We start from the raw sequence: 22,336 nt of genomic DNA on the forward strand, positions 1-22,336 counted from the left end.
TTTAATTTAATTTTGTTGGTTGTCAATGCCACAAAAAAAAAAGGAAAAAGAAAAGAAAGTGACAGGGTTTGAATAATGCAATGCAATTCAAGACCCAATGATCCTAACAAACATTCAAGGAGTACACTCAAATCCCAACAACCATTCCATCCTGATGGATGTGGAAAAACAAATTTAATTAAGGAGCCCCTCAAACTTAGAGCTCTAGCCACAGCACATGATGCATTTTTCAACAGATCAGAACAAGTGCAAGGACAATTAATCCTAGATTATCTCAACAGCATGCCACATGACCCATGTTCCATTTCGTATACATGTCTTTGCCATTTAATTTAAAGGTAAAGATTTGGGATGCCAATGCCAATGCCTTATTCACCTCACAAATCAGTATCCATAAACTAGCTGTTTTCAGTCCAGGAGGACCAACATTCTCAAGAAAAATAATACGATGACTCTGGCATTCCCTAATGCCGTGTGTCCATTGGTCATTGCACGTAAATTGGCTCTGTCTTCAGGCTTCCAAATTATTATTATTAATAAAGAAAAATAATTAACTCTCTGAAATCTTGCAATGCAAGCCACAACCCAGAAGCTAGAGAAAAATAATACGATGATAATTTATAACTATACGTATAGTAGTATAGTATGCTGCTGTGAATGGCAATATATATTAATATAAAATCCTAACCCCCAAAAAGCAAGCAACTGAGTTTGACTACCAGGTGCAGCTGCATGCATGCATTGCATGGGATGCCCTTACCTTTTCAACTGTCCCTCTTTGTTTCACTGTATAGCATTCACCAGATCTGATCTAATGGGACCACCACTCTCTCCCCAGCTAAATTGGACAACCACCAATCCAAGCTCAAGACATGTGTAAATCTCTTCTCTTTCTCTCTATGTTGTTCTCTCTTTAATTTTACCTCCCATTACCCTTTTCTACTTAATCTCTCATTGCTTACTTATATTGTAAGTGTGACCAAATAAACCAAGTACAGAGGCTCAATTCCCAAGATGGAGGCCAGCAGCAGCACCTCCCATGACCCAGCATTGTTCCATGCTCCCTTGCTACACCACCCTCGGAGGAGGAGCAGCAGACCCTTAAAGGGTTTCGCAGTGATATTTGGGTCCGTCGTTTTCCTACTCTCACTGGTCATATTAATCGTTAACCAAAGCCCGGAGCCATTAGCAAGTAACCCCAGTAGTGTAACGGAGGCAGGGTCGTATTCAATGGCGGCGCAGCCAAGAGGGATAGCTGAAGGAGTTTCAGCCAAGTCAAACCCATCACTTTTTGACAAAGTTGGGTTTAATTGGACAAACGCTATGTTTTACTGGCAAAGAACTGCCTACCACTTTCAGCCTCAAAAGAATTGGATGAATGGTAGGTTACCTAATTATAATTTAAGTTACTTCTTTTGATTTTCGTCACTAAACCTTTCATTTTAGTTTACTATTTTTAAACTTAAATATGATTTCCTTTTAATAATCGAATTTAATTTGTTGTCTTTTTCTTACTATGCTTGCACGTTGGTTCGGCACAACTTACGTATCTTGCTTCAGATCCTGACGGTGAGTTCTCATCACATCTAAATTCTTGTTGGGACAATACTGTTAGTCAACCATTTCATCAATCAATGCGTAAAACACAAAAATATCGAATCAGAAATTTGTGACCAACCCAATCTGCTAGTTCTTCCAAATTTGAGCATTTCAACCTTGATTTGCAATTAAAGTTAGCTTCTACATTGAATTGAATCATATCTTACCCTTTTTCTTCTACTAGATCCACTTATAATTTTATTTTTCAATACTCATTTAATTAAAGTAAATAATTTAAATAATTTGTTTCATATAAAATATATATATTCTACATCAATAAGATACTAATATCGAATCCACCATTTGTGGTATAATAAATGCAATTATATTACAAAAAAGTTAATAAAATATTAGTAGCATAGAATTAATTAATTTAAAAAAATATGATTTTTTTAGCAGAATTAAAAAAAACAAATATCTTATAAAAAAAATAAATATTAAAAGAAAAAAGACATATGATAACCCTTAGTTTACAATCTATAAGTTACAAAAAAATAGTTACTTGACCGTTTGGTTTGTTTACCTGTCGTTCTAACGTTTAAGTCCTAACTAACTAGTTTTGCAAAACCTTGCTTCTGTACATCACCATGTAATAGCATGTGGTTTTTTTAGTAATTATATTAAACTCTAATAGTTTAATTAAAGTAGTATGTGACATAATGGAACAAAAATACGATGGTCGCAGGTCCGTTATATCACAAGGGATGGTACCATCTTTTCTATCAATACAACCCTGATTCAGCCATATGGGGCAACATCACTTGGGGCCACGCTGTATCAAAGGACCTCATTCACTGGTTCTATCTCCCACTCGCCATGGTTCCTGATCAATGGTACGATATCAATGGTTGCTGGACGGGGTCGGCCACTCTCCTTCCAGATGGCCGAATCGTAATGCTTTACACCGGCAGCACCAATGAGTCCGTGCAAGTCCAAAACCTTGCATATCCCGCCAACCTATCTGATCCCCTCCTCCTTCAGTGGTTAAAATACCCGGGTAACCCGGTTGTTGTTCCCCCAACCGGGATCGAAGACAATGAGTTCCGAGACCCGACAACAGCTTGGCTTGGACCCGATGGTTCCTGGCGGATTACTGTTGGTACAAGGTTTAATACCACCATAGGAACAGCCCTTGTTTTCCAAACGACAAACTTTTCGGACTATCAATTATTGGATGGGGTCTTACATGCTGTTCCGGGCACGGGTATGTGGGAATGTGTAGATTTTTACCCCGTTGCAATAAACGGGTCCGTCGGACTTGACACGACGGCACTTGGGCCTGGAATTAAACATGTCCTGAAGGCTAGTTTGGATGATACGAAAGTTGATCATTATGCAATAGGGACCTACGACATGATAACGGATAAATGGACACCCGATAACCCGGAAGAAGATGTAGGCATCGGGTTGAAAGTGGATTATGGGAGATACTATGCCTCCAAGACATTTTTTGATCAGAGTAAACAAAGGAGGATTCTTTATGGTTGGGTTAATGAAACTGATACTGAAGCTGATGACCTCGAAAAAGGATGGGCTTCCATTCAGGTAAATTACATACATACATACATACATACATACATACATACATACATACATACATACATACATTACCACTACGAGTACTACAACATACATAACATACTTTTCTACACGATGGTATTTTGTTATCGTACTTTACAGACAATTCCCAGGAGTGTGTTGTATGACAACAAGACCGGAACCCATTTACTACAGTGGCCTGTGGAAGAAGTGGAGAGCTTGAGACTGAATGCTACAGTGTTTAAGGATGTTGTAGTTGAAGCAGGATCAGTTGTGCCCCTCGACATAGGCACCGCTACTCAGGTTTTGTAACTTTACCACCTCTAATAACAACTCACCCCACCAGCACTAATTTATATTGACAACATAAAATTATTAAATGCAGTTGGATATATTAGCAGAGTTTGAAATAGAGACGTTGGTATCGAACAGCACGGAGGATGAAGTCAGTGATTGCGGTGATGGGGCGGTTGATAGGAACACTTACGGGCCATTTGGGGTCCTGGTTATTGCTGATGATTCACTTTCTGAGCTCACTCCTATATATTTCCGTCCACTTAATATATCCGATGGGAGTCTTGAAACTTACTTTTGCGCTGATGAAACAAGGTTTGCTTTGTTCTACATATGTTTCTAATTGCGAGTTTCGGTTAACAAGTGAAAGAACAATATATAAATGGTTTGATGCAGGTCTTCTAAAGCTCCCAATGTCACGAAACGAGTGTATGGAGGCAAAGTTCCAGTGCTTGACGATGAAAACTACAATATGAGGGTATTGGTAAGTCATAAATAATGTTGTCTGCTTGAAGATATAACTGGTGAAATTACAAAAAATGTACTGCTACTAGTAGTCTTAGTTAGTTAATTCGATAAAAGATTATTGTAAATTAAAAAGTTGAATGAAAACAGGTGGATCATTCAGTAGTGGAAAGCTTTGGAGAAGGAGGGAGGACGGTGATAACATCAAGAGTGTATCCAACGGAAGCCATATATGGAGCAGCACGGCTGTTCTTGTTCAACAATGCAAGTGGAGTGAATGTGAAGGCCACACTCAAAATTTGGGAGATGAATTCTGCTTTTATTCGTCCTTTCCCCTTTGAAGAAACATTATTTCAGGAAATGGTTGCTTCCACATGATTATCATTTGGGAAGGGTGGATGCAATACATATTACTATTAGTATTATGTTTGCAGTGCTTAATTTTTTTTTATTGGTTGGGCATTATCCATTCACTTTGTTTTGTCGCCTGGTATTTGTTTGAGAATAAATCACTAAAATTTTGACATTCTTATAATATTTTTCTCTTTATTTTTAAAGAAAAATTTAAATCCAACTAAAAATCGGATTAATTTAAAATCAATCTCCAATTAATTAAAATTAATTAAAGAAAACAATAAGAAACTGTCATTAATTACAACTACACGATAAGAATTGCGGACATCAAATCTTAAAAAGAAAAGTAGCATAGAGTATAGGAGTTGGATTTCATTTTGCCCCTCTACTAAAAAAATAGATAAATTAATTTTTATACATTAGATTAAAGAGTAAATTAATTCTTCTGTTAAAAATTTTATCCATTTCTACTATTAAAAATTGGTAAGTGTTTATCAGCATAAGATACACATAACATATCACGTGTCATTATTTAGTTTTTCTATTAGTTTTTGTAATTTTTAATAGTAAAAGTGGATCAAATTTTTAACAAAAATTATCAATTTGCTAATGTACAAAAACTAATTTTTTTTTTAGTACAAAAACAAAATACAATCTAACACCTAACATAAAAGCTTCGTATTTTTACCAATCCAACATTAGTTCATCTATCTTTAATTAAGCAACAACGAGTAGACATATTTCTTTATGAGCATTCACAACCAACAAGGCTTGATTATTAAGCAATTGATTGTTTTGAATATTAACAGTAATCGATTTATATCTATGCAGGAATCAACCCTAAAAGTTATTCTGTAACAGTTAAAGCCAGATACTCCACTATTTGCATGTTAACTATGTTAGGAACCTTCCACACCATTATTGTACAAATCAATTGTTTTTTCTTTTTTTTATTAAAGGATGTACAAATCAAATGTTGATATATAATGTTAGCCGAAAAAATATCTGTAACCACTGATTTGCTTTTAAGGCCCTCTGGCACAAAAGATTCACCAATCAAGTTTCTTGAGGTAAGCTTTCCACCTTTAACTATTTACCACTAGCAGACAACTCTATACTATAATCCTCTATCCAACATCAATTTTCTAACTCTTTCCGCATCGTCCACCCTCCCTGCATCGCTATATATCTTCATCAATAACTCAAAATTATGTTGGTTATCCGGCTCCAGCTCGAAAAGTTTTTGACCTGCAATCTCTCCTATTTGTATGTTTCCATGAACCGAACAGGCATACAGCATTGCTCCCCACACAGTTGGCCCTGCCTCAAACTCCATTCTCTCCACTATCATGTTGAAAGCCTCATCTATCAGCCCTGCTCTCCCGTAAAGATTTACCATGCAAGCGTAGTGCTCCATTCTCGGATCAATCCCGTACTTCTTTCTCATTAACCAAAACAGCCGCTCTCCGTCCTTGACCAAACCTAAATGAGCACAAGCCGATAGTATTGCTACAAACGTGATGCTGTTGGGTGAAGTACCGCTCCTCACCATCTGTTCGAAGTACATCAGAGCTTCTGGGTGTTTACTATGACCAGATATTATTGAATTCCATGACACAATATCCCGCTCGGGCATTCGTTGAAACAACCAACTTGCTCCATCTAACTTGCCAAGATTAGAATAAACAACGATCATAGCATTAACGACAGATGTATTCCACTCAATTCCTCGCCTGAGAACCCAACCGTGCATCTGTGCCGCAGTCTTCAATGAACAAAAACTAGACAGAATAGTGGATATAGTAACAGAGTCAGGCTCAAATCCCTCTTGAATCATCCCACGGAATACCTGCAATGCCCCAGCCAACAACCCGTGACGAATATAACCCGTCAACATGGAATTCCAAGAAATGTTATCCTTACAAGCAATGCTATCAAAAACCCGCCTAGCCTTAACTATGTCTCCACATTTTGCATACATATCAGTAAGAGCATTAAGCACAAACACGTCATTTCCAAAACCCTTACGCACCACATCGCGGTGAACAGCCTGCCCAACATGAATCGACCCGATTCCCGCGCAAGCCTTCAAAGCGCGAGGAAATGTGAACCGATCAGGTTCAACACCCTCTTCCTCCATTTGAAAGTAAAGGGCTAAGGCATCTTCATATTGTCCCAGTTCTGCGTATCCCGAGATAAGAGAGTTCCAGGGAAAAGCAGACTCGTTACGTTTAGACATTTGATCAAACACTTGATGGGCACTTTCCATGCGTCCAGCCGTAGCATACAGCCTCAACAGTTTGGAAGAGATGCCCGTGTTTTTACGTAATAAGTTCTGGGGAACAAGACGATGGACTGCGATGCCGTGGTCGATGGATTTTAGTTGGTAACATGTTTCTAACAGAGAAGAGAATATCTCTGAATCTATTATTATGCCTTTTTTGACAGAGGCTTCGAGGTCTTTAACGATAGAGTCTACTGCTTGGAGTTTAGTTTGGGGGTAGGGTTTGTTGTTGATAAAGAGTGGGCCTGGTGAGGATCTCGGGAATGGGAGGGCAGGGGCAGTGTTTTTATTATGCTCAAACTGTCTTCGCTTTTGTTTCTGGTTCTTCTTGCCTTTAGAAGAGCAGTGAAAATGGAGAGTCAATGGTACAGTGTGTGGCTGCACTTGTAAAAGAGCAACCATTTTCAGAGAACGAAGATTGTAATTGGCAACACCCAAAGTCCCGATAAGAATTTTTACGCATGCAGTGGTTTTTAAAGTCTTAATTTACAATTTATGGTCATTTTCTTTATTTTGGTACTTAAACTTTGTTTTGTCCACTTTCATAATTGAACCATCATTTTCATCCCAATTTACCCAAAAAAACAAAGTTGGCAATAAAAACATGACTTATGTCCACGTTGATAACTTTTAGAGTAAAATAGGATGAAAATTATAACTCAGGTACTATAATGGAAAACCAAAAGTTTACATTCCGACGTGAAAAACTACATTTCAAGAGCCTCTTGAAATCATGAATAAATCCAATTTTAAATCATAGAACAACTTTGAAAATCTAACTGGGATAGACTACCGCAAGAGGGGGTTTGATTTGTTCTGCACTTGAAAGCTTCAATAAGTATTGAAGCTCATATATTTATTTGCATGTTATTTAAGTAAACTGAGCTTATATATGAAAGTAATGAAAGGCATCTGTTTTCAAGACATTATTTTAGTACATCATGGGCACCCTTCCTTTTTTACCTCAACCAGATTTACATCCTTCTTTTTCTTCTCATTTCCTCATCTTGCTAGAAACTTTTGAAGGTCCTGTGACCCTCAGCTGGCCTTGACTTTGCCCTAAAACAAGGTAAAAAGGACACTCCTGTTTTTGTGATGCTCTTGTTTCACAAGAACCTTACCCAACAGTCTGCTGCAACAAAAAATAAAATAAAATAAGAAATCAACAAATCATTTCAAAACCCAAACCTATGTACTGCATATTGGAATAGACATTACAATTGCTGGAGGATACTAATGTTGTTCTCGCAACTATTCTCCCTCTAGCTCATATCTATCACTACCACCAGGGCAGAAATGTACCAGTTCCACCGAGTATTTAAAGGGATGGCCTTTTCCATTGTTACAAGTAATTATACATTCAATAAAGTTCACAAGAAGCACAATCTTGTTCTAGATAAGAAACATAACAGAAATGCCAAAAAGGTTCAATAAAAACAATGCAGTAGTCATGTTTTCTGATTCAAAATGTAACAAAAAAAAAAAAAACAGCAAAGCTGGATAGAAAGGATCATTGCACTCACAGAACATACCTCAAACGCAGCAAAGATTGGACGAACTTGTTCAAATATTTCATCTTCTGTTCCTATTGCCTTGATCTGCAAGTATTTGCTTCATTTACTATAACCAATATGCTATGTAAGCCGCCACAAATTAGAAAGGGAAAAACATAAAGCCCCAAAGGAGATAATTTTATATATCTACCGTATAGAGCTTTCCTCTCTCAGAGTAGTAGTTAATAACTGGAAGACTCAATGCCTGAAAAACTGTAAGACGTTTTTTGATTGTTTCTAAGTTGTCATCAACTCGGCCCTGCAATAAGAAAACATCATACTTCAAGAAACAGGTTTAATGTGATTCAAATTAAGCCAAAAAGTTATCAACATGTACCTCATTACGATTCAGCACACGTTTCACCATTTCTTCTTCTGGGCAATCAAAGAAAAGTACAACATTTGGCTCTACACCAATCTGAGATTGCCATTCAGGAAGCTATATTAATGATAAAAAGATCATTTCTTCAAATATTCACACACATCTCATCACTTTTTCAGAGAGTTTTTTCAACCCAACAAACAAACAACTTTAGGAAACACATAATTAACAGCTTTGGAAGACAAATGGTCAAATTTATTTACAGTTCTCACTCACACACACACAAAAAAAAAAAAACCATTAGGGGAAAAAGGAAGAGAAAAAAAAAGCTCACAATTCGTTCAAATGATACTCGGTTCTCCTCAGTACGTGGGAAGCCATCAATGAGAAATTTGTGATTGTCACTTAATTCCATCTCCTTTCGTATCAGTTTGACTGTCACCTGTGACGGGACAATTTTTCCTTCTTTAATTGTGTTAAGAATCATGGCACTGGAATCAAAGATATATTATTAGAGGATAAGGATTACTTAAGTCACTTAGCAATATGATTTGTAAACAATGATGAGAAATCATTACCCATCTGCACTCTTAGAAGCTATTTCCCTTCTCAACAAATCTCCTGCACTCAAATGTGCGAATCCAAATGTCTCAACAATCTTTATACACTGAGTACCTTTTCCACTACCAGGGCCACCTGAAAATTGAAAGGCAGGTGGAAAACTCTGAATAAATGTAAGCTCCAAATGAAAATTTTACTAAACAAACGATGTCTATTTGAACACTTCAAAAAAGCAGTATCGCACATACTGTATCAAAGCCTGGTGTCACAAATGGTTTCCATGTGAAAGTAGGGTGCAAAAATCTGTCCAAACATTTATACAGGATATAGTTTTTGACATCACCGTTCCCTTTAATGCAATAAAAGATAAATGTTGATCTATCAAAAGATTTACAGCAGTGGTATATCAATAAATAACCTCAAGCATTTGCATACTAACCATACAAAAAATGCCAAGTGACATCTAATATAATTAACCAAATAATACAATGATATTGTGAACTATGTAACCCATGATGTTTTGCTGCACTCAGAAAGCCAAAAGATTCAAGTTGGGTCAGAAGCAACCATTCCTTTGGTTAGGCAAAGAATCAAGTATGCTAGATGTGCAGTTTGCATCTTTAATTTTGTTTTCTTCTTGAAAATAGAATTTAAAATATAAATATATCAAAACAAGAGAAATGAACTTAAGGAGAAAATAAGGTTTAAAATGGTGCAAAACTTCCCAAGCTCAAAGAATTCCAAAGCCAACACAAAGCATATCAAATAAGTGTGATTTTGCATGATACCGTATAAAGTAAGAATGGAGCATTACACATTCATGCTAGCAATGCGCAAGATTTACCTAGGACAAAAGTTATGAATGGAGTTTTCTCCTTGGGGGCTATTACACCTTTTGCCTGCATGCAGATAATGATGAACAAAAAAAAAAAAAAACTCATTTTAAGAATATATCACGGAATATTTACTGGTTCTGTAAGCAAGTAAGCATCAAAAAATTAACAAAACCAACAAAAGTAAAAGAATTAAAATGTAAATGAATTTGAAACAGACAAAACTTATCTGACAAACAATCACGGTAGCACAAGGATTAACATGAAATAAGTGAATAAGTCGAAATCCTGAGGCTATAAGATCAATATACTAAATCCTAAATTATCCATACCAAACCAAAGGTGGTCAAATTGGTACATGACTAATAACAGGATACATTTTAAATGCTTTGGCACCATCTCCATCTAACATATTTATGTTGAATTGATCTGACCAAACTCAAACAAGGTTTCTCAAAGTAAGTTGCAAAATTAACTAGAATCTACATTTTCCCTCCTAGGAAATAACCACATAAGAAAAGGAAAGTAAAAGTAACAGCACACTCTTCAAAGTCAACCCATAAACGAGAGCCTTTTTTTGGGCGAAAAATCAGTCAGTTTTTAAGATTCAATCTGTCCAAGTCTAACACAAGTCCAAATGCAACAAGAAATGTTCTTCATTTGACAATGAATTACAATACCTGTTGGGCGATCCCTGTTGTTAATGATTCCCAAGTGTTGAGCCTAGACGCTGTCTATAAAACAGAAACAAGAAAACGAGTGCTAAATGTGATGAATAACAGAAAAAGTAAACTAAAAAGAAGAGAAGAACAGAAGTGAGATAAATGAAGACCCTTTTTTTATTAATTTGCATTGATTTTCAATTGAGAAGTGGAAGAAGAGAATCGGAACCTGGGCAAGAAAGGAAGATGAGATGGAGGAAGAAAGCGAAGCCACGCGCCTCCACATCTCTGTCAGACTTGGTCTTCGTCTTTAGTTGCTATTTCTCTCTTATTCGTTGTTTATTCAGGTATAACAAAAGTTTTGAGGAATGAAGATGAGGTGGGGTTTTGGTTTTGGGGGGGGGGTGTTATTGCTATGGAAACATTATGTCGAACAAATAACGTGCACCATGTGAGATGTGTCGTGCGGAGGAACAATGAGCGGCGAGGCAGCAATGGTAGTAATGAGAGAGTGAAAGTGCAGTGTGTTGTCTTGATATGAGGGCCTGGCGAACGAATCAAATTCCCCTTGTTTGCTTGAAAATTGATTGATCCTCACTCCCTCCCTCGTTTCTTTTTCGAGGAAGAAGGATTTGAGATTTCGGGATTCGTCTTCTAACAAACAACTTGACTCATTCTTAAATCATAATATGAATATAATTATGAAGAGAAATTACGCAAATAAGATGCTATTTTATTCCTACAACGTCTAATATTTTATCACGAAACGGAACTAACTACTTTATCAAAACTGGAATTACCCACCAAACCCAATAATCAACGCAAGCAACACAAGAATCGAGTGTTTTATATGTTACGATATTTGATTTGTAAATTAATGTAGGTAAATGCGTCTAAAAAAGCATTTCAGTCTTTAACAAAAAATTGATAATAAAAAAAAATCAATTTACCAGAAAATTGTTGGAAAAATTGTAACTTTTAAAAACTTTGAGTCATATTATCGATTGGTAAATGTAGAGAGTTAAATTATAAAATTATAGTTTTATATTCTACTCCATGAGACATTTATAACAGTATATTATATGTTCAAAATAGTTAAGTGATGAATGAGAAATTGATACTAAAAGTAAGCTACTTGTAAATATTTGTTAAGGAAAAAAAAAAAGCTTAAATCCCACCTTAGTTAAATATTAAGTGTAAGATTTATTTATATATAAAAACACACTTAAAAAGCAACTGAATGATTAAATTTGAAATCTTACCCCACGCCTAGAATGGGGTGTAGATCCATATCCATCAAGATCAAGGGCACTTGTATGATGTGAAATGTTGGCCTCAAAATAGGTTACAAATATTTTAACCCAACACAATTTTTTTTCACAACAAATATAAAGAATCTGTTTTAAAAAGACATTCACCTTGATTTTATTTAATTTTAATAAATTTTATTTTATTTTATTCAAATTGATTTAAATGTTCCTTTAACGCATATTTTGTATCGAATTTTTTTTTTATCTTGAAAACTCTTCTTTTTTCCTCTCCATATTTTTCAATGTTTCAGTGATACAATAAAGCAAAATCTGTTCGTTGATCACTGCAGAGGTGCTACTGCTTCAATCATCTTGTTGTTGTATCCTGGGAGACAACCGACTAACATTTCTCCAAATATCATAGGAGCGGCTGAATCTGTCTTAAGAAAACTATGTAAAACATGTCTCAACATCTAGTAAAACTCAATTATTTTATTCGATTTATGGGTTTTCAATCTTATTTACTTAATTGATTTTTCGTATCTGATATTTTAAATATAAATATTTATTTTATTTTTATATAAATATTTGTTTATTTATATTTATATTTGTTCGCTAACGTGTTTTATCCAACAATCTTAAGACAGATTTTATTATTTTACAATTCTCTAATTTTAGATGAACGAGGCACCATGATGAAAAGAAAAAAAATTGTTGTATTTTATTTGAGAGTAAAAAATTAAAATTGAATAAAATCTGTTTTGGAATTTATTCTTGCCGTTTAATAGATTTTGTTCCATTTTAATTTTGTTTCCAAACTATAATTAAAATTGAATAATTCTATTTCGGAATTTATTCTCGCCTTTTAACATATTTTATTCCATTTTGATTTTGTTTCCAAACGAGAATTTTTACTATTTGCTTTTTACAGCATTTAGTTGGTATGGTTTTTAAAAATGAGTATTCGATCAAGTCAAGTCAAATCGAATTAAAAAAAATTGAGTTTGTCGAGTTGCCAAATTCTATTTTAGCAACCGAACTCAATTTGAAATTTTTTTTAATCGAATCGAATCTAGTCAAAAATTTTCGAGTCAAGTTGAATCGAGTTAACAAATCCTATTATTTATACTTAATGTTGCATTTACGTGGATCAATTATTTAATTAGTAGATGAAGTATAATATTATTTAACTACATAAACAATACAATTGTTTTGTCTTTTAATTTAATGGGCCAGTATTTATCAAAATAACTTATTTTTGCTTTTTAACTTTTAAAAAAGTAAACATTTATCAAAACGACATAGTTTTGCCTTTTCTTATTTGGATTTTCAAATAACTCGAATCGTGTAATTCATAATAAAGTTAAACTGAAAAACTTAATTTTTTATTTGAATTGATCCGAATAACTTGATTAACTCAAATAATTCGAATTATTTAATTCAAAATTAAATTTTTTATTGAGTTTTTCGAATCGAATTGGATTTTACTCACCTTATAATTTTTTATATCGAAAATTGAATAAATAGAATTATTCTAAACCAAATCGAAAATTTTTAAGGTTTTTAGGTTTTTTTATGTTGTTTGAGTTGGAAAAAATATTTTCTAATTGAGGTACGCATTTTATTTCCTTTAAAAATTTTTCACGTAATTGTCTTCTTTGTTCCACTTTAATTTTAGGCCTTTTAGATTTTTTATGGTATCGCTTCTGGGTTTTTAGAATTTTTATCGTCGTATCACTTTTATTTTCTTTTCTTTAGGGAAAAAGTCATAGAATGGATGACTTGAACTGAGCATTTGAAACCATGATTTCAAATAAAAAAAAAAACTGATAAGCAAATAGTTTTTCAAATTAAACATTAAATTTTAATTTTAATTTTAACCTAAGCTAAAATTTTTAGCATCTCCTCATTAAATATTTTATTTTATAATTTTATGTTTAAAATAAAAATTTTATATTCCCGTAAACACTTTTTGACAATAATAGTAAATACTATCAAAATTTTCAAAAACACCATTTCATGGCATTTTTCAACCTTAATGTGTTTAGCTTTTAAGTTTTTTTTATATTGATAAAATGAATATCATAAAAAAATTATCATTTCAAATTGGGTTTTAAATTTAATAGGGTATTGAGTTATAAAGTTTTAATGGGTTTTGGCTCTAAAGAATATTGAGTTTTAATGTATATTTAAGTTTAAGATTTAAATTTGGATTTGGGTATATAAATAAGTTATGTCTTATGGGTTTAATAACTAAAATTTTAATCGACTTATTTGATTTAAAATATCAAAACTAAAAATCAATCGAATAAACCAATTAAATGAACTTTAAAATTAGTTAAATAAAAAAAACTGAAAAAATTTAAATTTTCATTTCAGTTCACTTTGATTTTTTAAATTTTAAAAAAATTTTGTACACCTCTAAGTGAATGTAGTTAATGCCTTTTTTTTCTTTTTTTTTTTGGTATGAATCACCTTACTTTAATATATGAAACTTTTTGTTTTTGTTTTATTTTTTTTTTTGAAAACAAAATAAAGTTATTACATAACCCTAATCAAATCTAAAGAAGTTTCTTCAATTAACTAAAGTAGGTGTAAGCAAAATCTGATTCGATTTGAAAAATTCGATAAAATTTTTAAATTTTGAATTAAATAGTTCGAGTTATTTGAGTTAATCAAGTTATTTGGATCAACTCGAATAAAAAAATAATTTTTTTGATTTAACTCGAATGTGAATTACACAATTTGAGTTATCCGAAAATCCGAATAAGAAAAGGCAAAACTACATTATTTTGATAAATGCTTACTTTTTCTAAAGTTAAAAGTCAAAACTATTAAGTTAAAATATAAAACTACGTTGTTCTGATAAATGTTTACTAATTAAGTTAAAAGGCAAAACCATTATATTGTTTATGTTGTTAAATAATTTTATACTTTGTTTACTAGTTAAATAATCAGTTCGTGTAAGCACAACATTGAGTACAAATAATAAGATTCGTTCCGACTCGACTAACTCGAAATTTTTTGACTCGATCTGACCGGACTCAATCAAATACTCACCCCTAAACTGAAGAACCTCATTCTTGCCAAAAGTCATCTTAATAATATAATATGCTTCTACGTTGTTTTTGCTTCTTTCATTCTTTCTTTTGGCATGAGTAGACATGAAAATTAAGGTTTCTAAGAGAAGAAACGTTGATCTCATTACTTAAGCTAGAACTGTCTATGGTTCGAGCCACCCGGTCTAATTCGAAGGTCTACTCGAAAATTAAGAAGGTTTGGGTAAAAATATAGGTTGAAAAACGGGCTTGTGCAAAAAAAATAAAACCCATTTAAAAAACAGGTCAAGCCTTGGGTAAGACATTTTTGGTCCAAGCTTGGCCCGGCCCAAATTCACAAAAGGATAAAAAATATTTTTTTATGTTGTTTTATTGCTATTTTCTTGTTATTTTCTCCCTATTTTACTACAATTTCACTATTATGTTACTACTATTTTATTGTTATTGTTTGGATATTATATAACATTTGTTTTATTGTTAATTTTTTTTATTATTTTAGAAGCATTTGCTTGTTAAGTTACATCTATTTTACTGTTATTTAAATATACATATTTTTTAAAATTTATTTTTAATTTATTGAAAAATATTTATTTTAATATTTTTAGTATTCTTTATATAATATATATTTAAAAATTAAATAAAAATATAAAAAAATAATACCTACATAGTGAACCCAAATTTTAGAATTTTTTTTCAGGCCAAATTTTAATAAAATTTTAAACCTATTTTTTGTCCGTAAAAAAGACATAACTAAATTTTTTATTGGACCTGGACCCAAACCACCTCTAACTCAAGCCAGGCCTTACAAAATCATTGCAATAGTGAGCTGGTTTTATTTATAAAACTCATTTTGAATCAAATTCACAATTAATAAATAAATACAGAGGAGCAGTGACCTTTGAATTTGTTTGTGGGATTTTCATCCTTAATTCTACCTTCTTGGCTCATTCCTAAAAAATAAATAATAAAGATTTTTTTTTGCAAATTATTACACTAATCATTTTTCTCTCATATATCATTTTCTAGAAAAGACAAAATTATCACTTCATCATAGATGTAGTCAGACAATCTTTACATAAATAATGATGTAATCTGCACAAACCAATTTTGGATCCGTTCGCCCCTCGTCAAAACACTATCCATACCCTTGTTATTTAAAGAAAAGTGTTGAGCAGGGAGGTTGGCAAAAATGAAAAATATATATATTTAGGTTTGTTAAAATTTTTAAAATTTTAAATTAATAAAAATAAAATTACACTTTAATTTGTCTAAAAATAATATTAATTTAACTTAATTTTTTAAAAATTATAAAGATATAAACTATTAAAATAATAAAAATTGTAAAAATTATAATTTTATTTTAATCCACTAAAAAATGTTGAGGGAAAAATATGCTCTCACATCGATTAATTAAGAATATTAAATATATATTAAAAGAATTCTCTTTCATTCCCATTACTACGTGCATGCATCGATTCATTAGGCTGTTTGTGACCATTTTTTTGTTTAAAGGAAGCAAGATAAGTAATTATTATTTTTATTAATTATTCCATATAATATAAATAAGTAGAATTCTTTAGAAGTTGAGATATCTATAATGTAATATAAATATTGGTGGTACCATATGAACTTCAAATGAGAAAGAGGGAAAGTAGGATCAAATTCTTTCATTATTACACCAATAAACCTTATTATTTATGAGCATGGACAAACAATGGTTATCTATAGAAAATACAAACATCATTATGATTTTACAATTGCAGAAATTCCAGAGATATAAAATAAATAGTAAGATAAGAAATAATAATGCAGTCCTCCTCCTGAACTAAAACATGGTAAACCAACCAAATGAATGTTATATTAGGACAAAACATTGAGTTTTAGGTGTGCAATAAAGATAGGATAATTATTTGCTTCATTTAGCTTTTTATTGCATAACCTAAGAAAAAGCTGATTCAATTATGCATGCACACTGAATTAATGATATGAAATATAATGCAAGTTTTATTACATTAACCACTTTCGACACATTTCTTACATTCTTTATGCTAATAAAACAAGGTAAATTGGACAAAGAATATAATAAAAGAAAGGCAGGATGGGTAGGTAGAGGAGGCTAAACTGTGAACTCATTAAAGAGAAGGGTAAATACAGATAATCAATTATTTAATACATGTGGATCGGACCAGGAGTGCTTGATTCCCCTTTGCGTGGATGAATGATATTGATCACCAATATTCCATGTTCAAACAAATATTGCAACCTTCTTCACTGAACAAACAGTTGGCTCTCGTTCTTATAAACGAAACAGAAACTTAACCTGAAATCCTGCATGGATGCAACCCGCAAGAATGATGATGAGAAGTGAAAAGCACCCATTTTATTATAGGGAGTTTACATGCTAGAAAGTATGATTAAGATGATGATGAAGAAACCAGAGAAAAGTATAAATAGGGATAGGTAAAGGGGGGGGAGGGAGGTAGAGCTTTTGAGGTGAGTGGGCGAGGCCTGAAATATCACTTGCCGTGCAACAGCACCACTGCTGTGCTGTAGAGTTGAGGAAGCTTGGTGTAGACGTATGTAGAAAGGCTAATCTTAGATTCCCGCATGCACACGCATGTGCACGTTACTCTTTTACTCAAAACTCAAATTGTTGGGGGCATTCTTTTGTTTTGATATTCCCACTATATCCACAAATTAAGAAAAAGAAAACACAGACAGTGAAAAATAATATTGGCTTCTTAATTTTCATGTTTTGCTGAATAAATCCACTTAAGTTTACAAATTGTGTTGCCGAGGACCTTAAAGATACATGCACTCACTTTTCAATGCCAATGGTATTTATATGTGATTCACATGATTATAACTAAGCATACCATAATTCATATATATATTTTTGTTGATTAGATATAACTAATCATTTCAAGGGTTCTTTTTAAGAGAAAAAGAAAATTGTATACAGGTTAGTTGGCAGGAGGCACGCCGGTGATAAAGGGGAGGTGGACGTTACAATCTTGGCGTGGAAGAGAGTGGGTCCAATTGTAACTGACAGGACAGGACAGAACAGAACAAGACAGGAGATGGCGTTAAGAATAAGCATTTTATTTATTGTTTTCTTTCTAAGGGTTGCCTCTCCTTAGCTCTCCTATTTTCTTTATTTGCATGTATACATGAATGTCAATGTTATCCCAATCCAACCAAGTTTAGAGTTGTAGCACAACCTCACCCGTACTATTTTAATATATATATATGTATAACACGATGTCACATCATCTATAAACATCCACAACCAATAAAATAAAATAAAAAATCATAAATGAACGTGCCTGTCTGTAGCCAAATTCTGATATAAAAATTACTAAATGCAAAGGGGATCCAAAATTTATGGGGTGCCATTTAGGCCAGTGCGTACTACAAAGCATACACACTACTGATGATGGAAATAAATGTTATAAATAAATAACAAGGTTTCTTCCCAATTTATTTTCCTGCAATCGAGAATCTCAATCAGAAGAGGTAGAAAATTTGTTAGCTTTTCAACCATGGAAATGATGCTTCGAGGAAAGCCGAGGAAAACTTGAATAATTGAAATTGGCAGCAAAAGCGAAGGTGAGAGTGAACTCATCGCTCCTCGTCCAGAATAGGGTCCCTAGGACCAGCAGTTCCAAGGTACCCTGATACAGTCTCACCAACCACTGAAACAGAGCGCTTCAACCAAGTTGTACTGCGTGTCAACCACCCATTCTCTTCCTCTTCATTTACTTCTATCATGCTCTTTCTTTCTTCCTCCACAAGTTTGTCGGCCCACCTCTTTGCCATGAAAATCTTCACTGCATCAACCCCTTGCTCTACTACTTCTAGAGGAGGAATGACAAGAGGATTTTGTTCCAAATTCAGTTTCTTCAGGTTGTCAAGCCTGCCAAATGTATCAGGAAGAACCTGGATTTGGTTGTTACTGAGATCAAGCTCTTTAAGGTTGGTTAATTCACCAAGCGACTCAGGAAGTTCTGTCAGATCAGAGAAATTGCTGCTCACATTGAGGACCTCGAGATTTGTCAATCTCCCGATTTCATTCGGAAGTCCACAAAGTTCATTGAAGTGGGCATCCAGAAAACGCAATGACCTCATCTTACAAATAGAATTTGGTAGGGATCGGAGCTTGTTCAAATAAACTGAAAGCCTTTCTAGATTTCCTAATTCATTCCCAAGATTAGTTGGCAAGTATGCCAGGGAGTTAAAGCTCACATCCAACTCCACCAAAGACCTGAATTGATGAAAATAATATTTTAGGACGAATAAGGACCAAAAACAAATTTTTTTTATAATAATAAAACTAAAGTTACCTGCAGTAACAAATGGAATCAGGTAAGGCATTCAGTTTATTTCCCGAGACATCCAAGATTTTCAAGTTCTGAAGCAATCCAATAGAGTCTGGAAGAGATTCCAGAAGATTCGAGGAAACATTTAGCTCCTCGAGTTTTTCTAATCCAGCAAGTGAGTCAGGAATAACCTGTATCAACATGCAGGTATAGTCAGATGAAAGACAATCTTAAAAGGCTCAAGACCCAGATTTAATAAGCCTATACAAGAACCAGTAAATTGCTAGCTTATCACTTTAAATTACAGAAACAAGAAAACAGAGACAATCTTACACATCATTGAAGTTAATTTTTATCTGACAAACATGTCTGAATTAAGTTTTCTTTCTTTTTTTGGTAACGAAACAAGCATACAAATTCCACTATGGGGGGACTGGAAGAGAGCTTACACCTCTGTCACCAAAAATCACTATCTACCCGACGATTTTCGAGTTGGTACATACATTCCCTACCAGGGAACACAAGTGATCTAATTCAGCAAAACTAACGATCCCATTAGCTTATAGTTTATTACATAATTATTGAGTAAAACAAACAATTCAAAAACTTCGAATTTATTTACTTACAATTACATGTTTATATAAGCACGAGACCTATATATATAAGATCCAAAAAAATGTTTCAACCTACAATTAATTGTATTTCATTCCTGCTAAACAAACCGGAGAAGGCTACCCCTGTCGAATTACGTTTTATAAAAGTAGCACATTGTGTTTTTAGTTTTCATTTCTCGTACCCAACCGATCAGTGTTCTAGGTAACACTGGTTTACAAAAAGGGTTAGAACCTGGAACACGAAGCCAAGAGACTTAGAACCCAGTTTGAGTCAAGTTCAAAGTTTCATCTCTAATGTCTACAGACTAATGGTCAAAACATAAAAGTGTAGGATTGTTTCCTAAGAATACTGAATTCACAAGTCCAGATGATTTTTTTACAAGGGACATGAACTAAAGTGTATATATCATGAGAAATAGAAGGCGATATAACACTTATGCCAGGATGCAACCTATTCACAGCATCAACAACAACATATGAACAATATATTAGGGAAACTGCAAAATAGAAACTACATAGTTCTTACACCATTGTAGTTCACTGATCACTAAATAACCCCATCAGCATTGTAAGCACTGCCAATTCCTAGTAGCAGGAGCTGACATGTTATGGCCATTCCTTAAAAACAATGTTATCAACTTTGTTTTCTTCTAAGTGAAAACAAATATCCAAAAATGACTGACTGTGATGCTGATTATGTTACTTTTGGGTTCACTCTTCAATTCATCCACAGCCTTATCCAATCACTTTCTAAATTCAAATAAATATGATTGCAACAGCAAGATTAAGAGAAAACATACCACAAGCTGATTACCGGAAAGATTAAGGGAAAGCAAGCCGCTAATCTTCCCAAAGGCTTCGGGCAAATACCTGAGCTTCCTTCCACACAAATCAACCCTTTCCAATCCTTTGCCTTGCGCTTCCTCCAGTATCCCAACAACCTCCGGATTGGTCTCCTCAACTGGCTCCGAATCGTCCGCCACTTCTCCCGCCTTCTCATAAATCTTAACCAACCTCTCCTCGGCTTGCTTCACGAGCTTCCCGTACGCCTCGTGCATTTCGTCCAATTGCAGTATCGACTTGTACATAGATTTTTCCTGCTCAGCTTGTTGTCGAATCTGTTGCTCTTTGTCCGCCAAGTTGGCACGCCATTCGGCTTGATCCACACCCTCGGGTCGAGGAGAGAGGACGAGTTCTTCCAGGGATTTAGAGAGGTTGGAATCGATCTCGGCGAGCTTGTGGTGAGCCATGTCGACGGACTCGTGGTCGGGTCGGGGGCCGAGGGTTTGGAGGACAGAGCGGGTTTGGGCGACGTCGTAGATGGCATGGGTCATGGAAGCGAGGACTTTGGGATGGGAAAGGTGGGGCATCTGGTCGACTATTGGTGGCGGAGCAGTGGAGGAAGAGGCGGCGTCGATAGGCGGGGGTTGTTCGAGGTCGAAGGGGGCATCAGAGGAGGGTGAGGACTGGAGCCTGGATGAGATGGAAGGGAGGCGGGACAAAACATAGGAGAGGAGCGGGTAGCTTTTCAGGTTGGGATCCATTTTCAGGGCAGGAGGATTTCCAATGCTGCTTCTGGTTTTCAAAAGCCTTTTACAAGCTTTACGGTAGAGATTGGAGGAGACTCCCAAGGTTTCACTTTTCAGCTGGTTGTTTTGTGGCTTTCAGTTAGTATTATTATAAATGTTAAAATGTGATCAGGTCCCTCCACTTTTTGTACATTTAAAATTTAGTCCATTTACTTATATTTTAAAGAATTTAAACTTTCTGGTTTTCTTTTCATATTTAAAAATGAAATTATTAAAACAATTAAAATTATTCTATTAAATTCAAATACATTATAAAAGTTGTCATATAAATGCTAAGTAAAGTTTTTTTTTTCAAATGTCAATAGAATAATTTCAACAATATTAACAATTTGATCTAATTTTTAAAATTTTTAAAATAATAAAAAAATAAATTCCTAAAAAAATAAATTTAAAATTTAAAAAATTCAAAAATTTAAAGCATGTTTTAACATATTTTCAATATATTAATTACATATGATTAAATAAAATGGGTTTGCCTCTTATTCAATAATGTATTGGTTTAATCACAATATAATCATTATTTAATTTTAGTAAAAATAATTAGTTTATTTATGCATTAAAAATAATTATACTCTATAAAAATGATATAATTTTTAAATGCCATTTTGATTTTCTTTTAAAATATAAATATTTTACTAACAATTATTGTTTAAAAATGCTTTTCCATCCAATTTAATTTATTAAAAATAAATGAATGAAAAAATAATACCTTCTCCTTACCTTTTTTAAGCGATTGCCTTCGTTTATTTTTTGTAAAAGCAAATGATTTTTTGTGAAAGTAAATGTCTTTCTTTTATTAAGATAGTGAATATTGCACAGGTAGTTATATCGATTTTTTTATTGGAAATTTATTGATATTTCTGAAAAAATCTTAATATATGTAAATAAAATATTTACAATTATATTACATAAAATTTCATTATAAAACATTGATGCACGGATAATGCTTACTGTTCCGATAATGTACCCCTTTAACCACTTTTTTTTTCACTCAAAAATTTAACTTTAACTAAATTGAGTTAGGAAATATTTAGGGTCT

At 33.5% G+C, this 22,336-nt stretch overlaps 4 protein-coding genes across 6 annotated transcripts; 1 reads left to right on the forward strand and 3 right to left on the reverse strand.

The window, feature by feature from the left end:
• Positions 1–806: 806 nt before the first annotated feature.
• Positions 807–4,454, forward strand: LOC107933480 (acid beta-fructofuranosidase-like). Its single transcript, NM_001327367.2, has 7 exons — positions 807–1,381; positions 1,561–1,569; positions 2,285–3,144; positions 3,280–3,441; positions 3,524–3,747; positions 3,829–3,916; positions 4,048–4,454. Exons 1-7 carry the CDS (start codon positions 1,015–1,017, stop codon positions 4,273–4,275), a joined length of 1,938 nt encoding a protein of 645 aa, NP_001314296.2. The 5' UTR covers positions 807–1,014; the 3' UTR covers positions 4,276–4,454.
• Positions 4,455–5,022: 568 nt separating this feature from the next.
• Positions 5,023–7,118, reverse strand: LOC107933481 (pentatricopeptide repeat-containing protein At4g25270, chloroplastic). The gene has a single exon (XM_016865695.2). It carries the CDS (start codon positions 6,935–6,937, stop codon positions 5,369–5,371), a length of 1,569 nt encoding a protein of 522 aa, XP_016721184.1. The 5' UTR covers positions 6,938–7,118; the 3' UTR covers positions 5,023–5,368.
• A 117-nt stretch (positions 7,119–7,235) lies between these two features.
• LOC107933483 (probable UMP-CMP kinase 2) lies at positions 7,236–11,338 on the reverse strand. 3 transcript variants are annotated; one of them, XM_016865703.2, is made up of 9 exons: positions 10,696–11,338; positions 10,485–10,538; positions 9,816–9,870; positions 8,989–9,106; positions 8,745–8,901; positions 8,426–8,506; positions 8,240–8,347; positions 8,068–8,133; positions 7,236–7,667 (listed from the first exon to the last, which is right to left on the reverse strand). In XM_016865703.2, exons 1-9 carry the CDS (start codon positions 10,750–10,752, stop codon positions 7,653–7,655), a joined length of 711 nt encoding a protein of 236 aa, XP_016721192.1. In that variant the 5' UTR covers positions 10,753–11,338; the 3' UTR covers positions 7,236–7,652. The 3 variants fall into 3 exon arrangements, 2 of the variants coding, with proteins under 2 accessions (XP_016721192.1, XP_016721193.1); XM_016865704.2 differs by having other exon boundaries at positions 7,236–7,664; positions 10,696–11,282; XR_005906463.1 differs by having other exon boundaries at positions 7,517–7,664; positions 8,068–8,155; positions 10,696–11,282.
• Positions 11,339–18,106: 6,768 nt separating this feature from the next.
• Positions 18,107–21,372, reverse strand: LOC107933506 (plant intracellular Ras-group-related LRR protein 9; the record flags this gene model as incomplete). The annotated part of the gene is made up of 3 exons (XM_016865732.2): positions 18,107–19,039; positions 19,119–19,285; positions 20,509–21,372. Coding segments are annotated over 3 exons (1,674 nt in total), but the record flags the coding sequence as incomplete, so codon positions are not given.
• Positions 21,373–22,336: the final 964 nt, after the last annotated feature.

Source organism: Gossypium hirsutum, chromosome A12 (assembly GCF_007990345.1).
Source record: "Gossypium hirsutum isolate 1008001.06 chromosome A12, Gossypium_hirsutum_v2.1, whole genome shotgun sequence".
Classification (NCBI taxonomy): domain Eukaryota; kingdom Viridiplantae; phylum Streptophyta; class Magnoliopsida; order Malvales; family Malvaceae; genus Gossypium; species Gossypium hirsutum.

Bases quoted from the DNA above. Each gene is read 5' to 3' on its own strand.
- LOC107933480 (NM_001327367.2), top strand. From the start codon at position 1,015: ATGGAGGCCAGCAGCAGCACCTCCCATGACCCAGCATTGTTCCATGCT. The intron at 3,145-3,279 runs GTAAATTACATA...CGTACTTTACAG, and splicing joins AAGGATGGGCTTCCATTCAG to ACAATTCCCAGGAGTGTGTT. The intron at 3,748-3,828 runs GTTTGCTTTGTT...GGTTTGATGCAG, and splicing joins TTTTGCGCTGATGAAACAAG to GTCTTCTAAAGCTCCCAATG.
- LOC107933481 (XM_016865695.2), bottom strand. From the start codon at position 6,937: ATGGTTGCTCTTTTACAAGTGCAGCCACACACTGTACCATTGACTCTC.
- LOC107933483 (XM_016865703.2), bottom strand. From the start codon at position 10,752: ATGTGGAGGCGCGTGGCTTCGCTTTCTTCCTCCATCTCATCTTCCTTT. The intron at 9,871-10,484 runs GTATTGTAATTC...ATCTGCATGCAG, and splicing joins CAACAGGGATCGCCCAACAG to GCAAAAGGTGTAATAGCCCC. The intron at 8,507-8,744 runs GTGAGCTTTTTT...TGGCAATCTCAG, and splicing joins GAGTATCATTTGAACGAATT to ATTGGTGTAGAGCCAAATGT.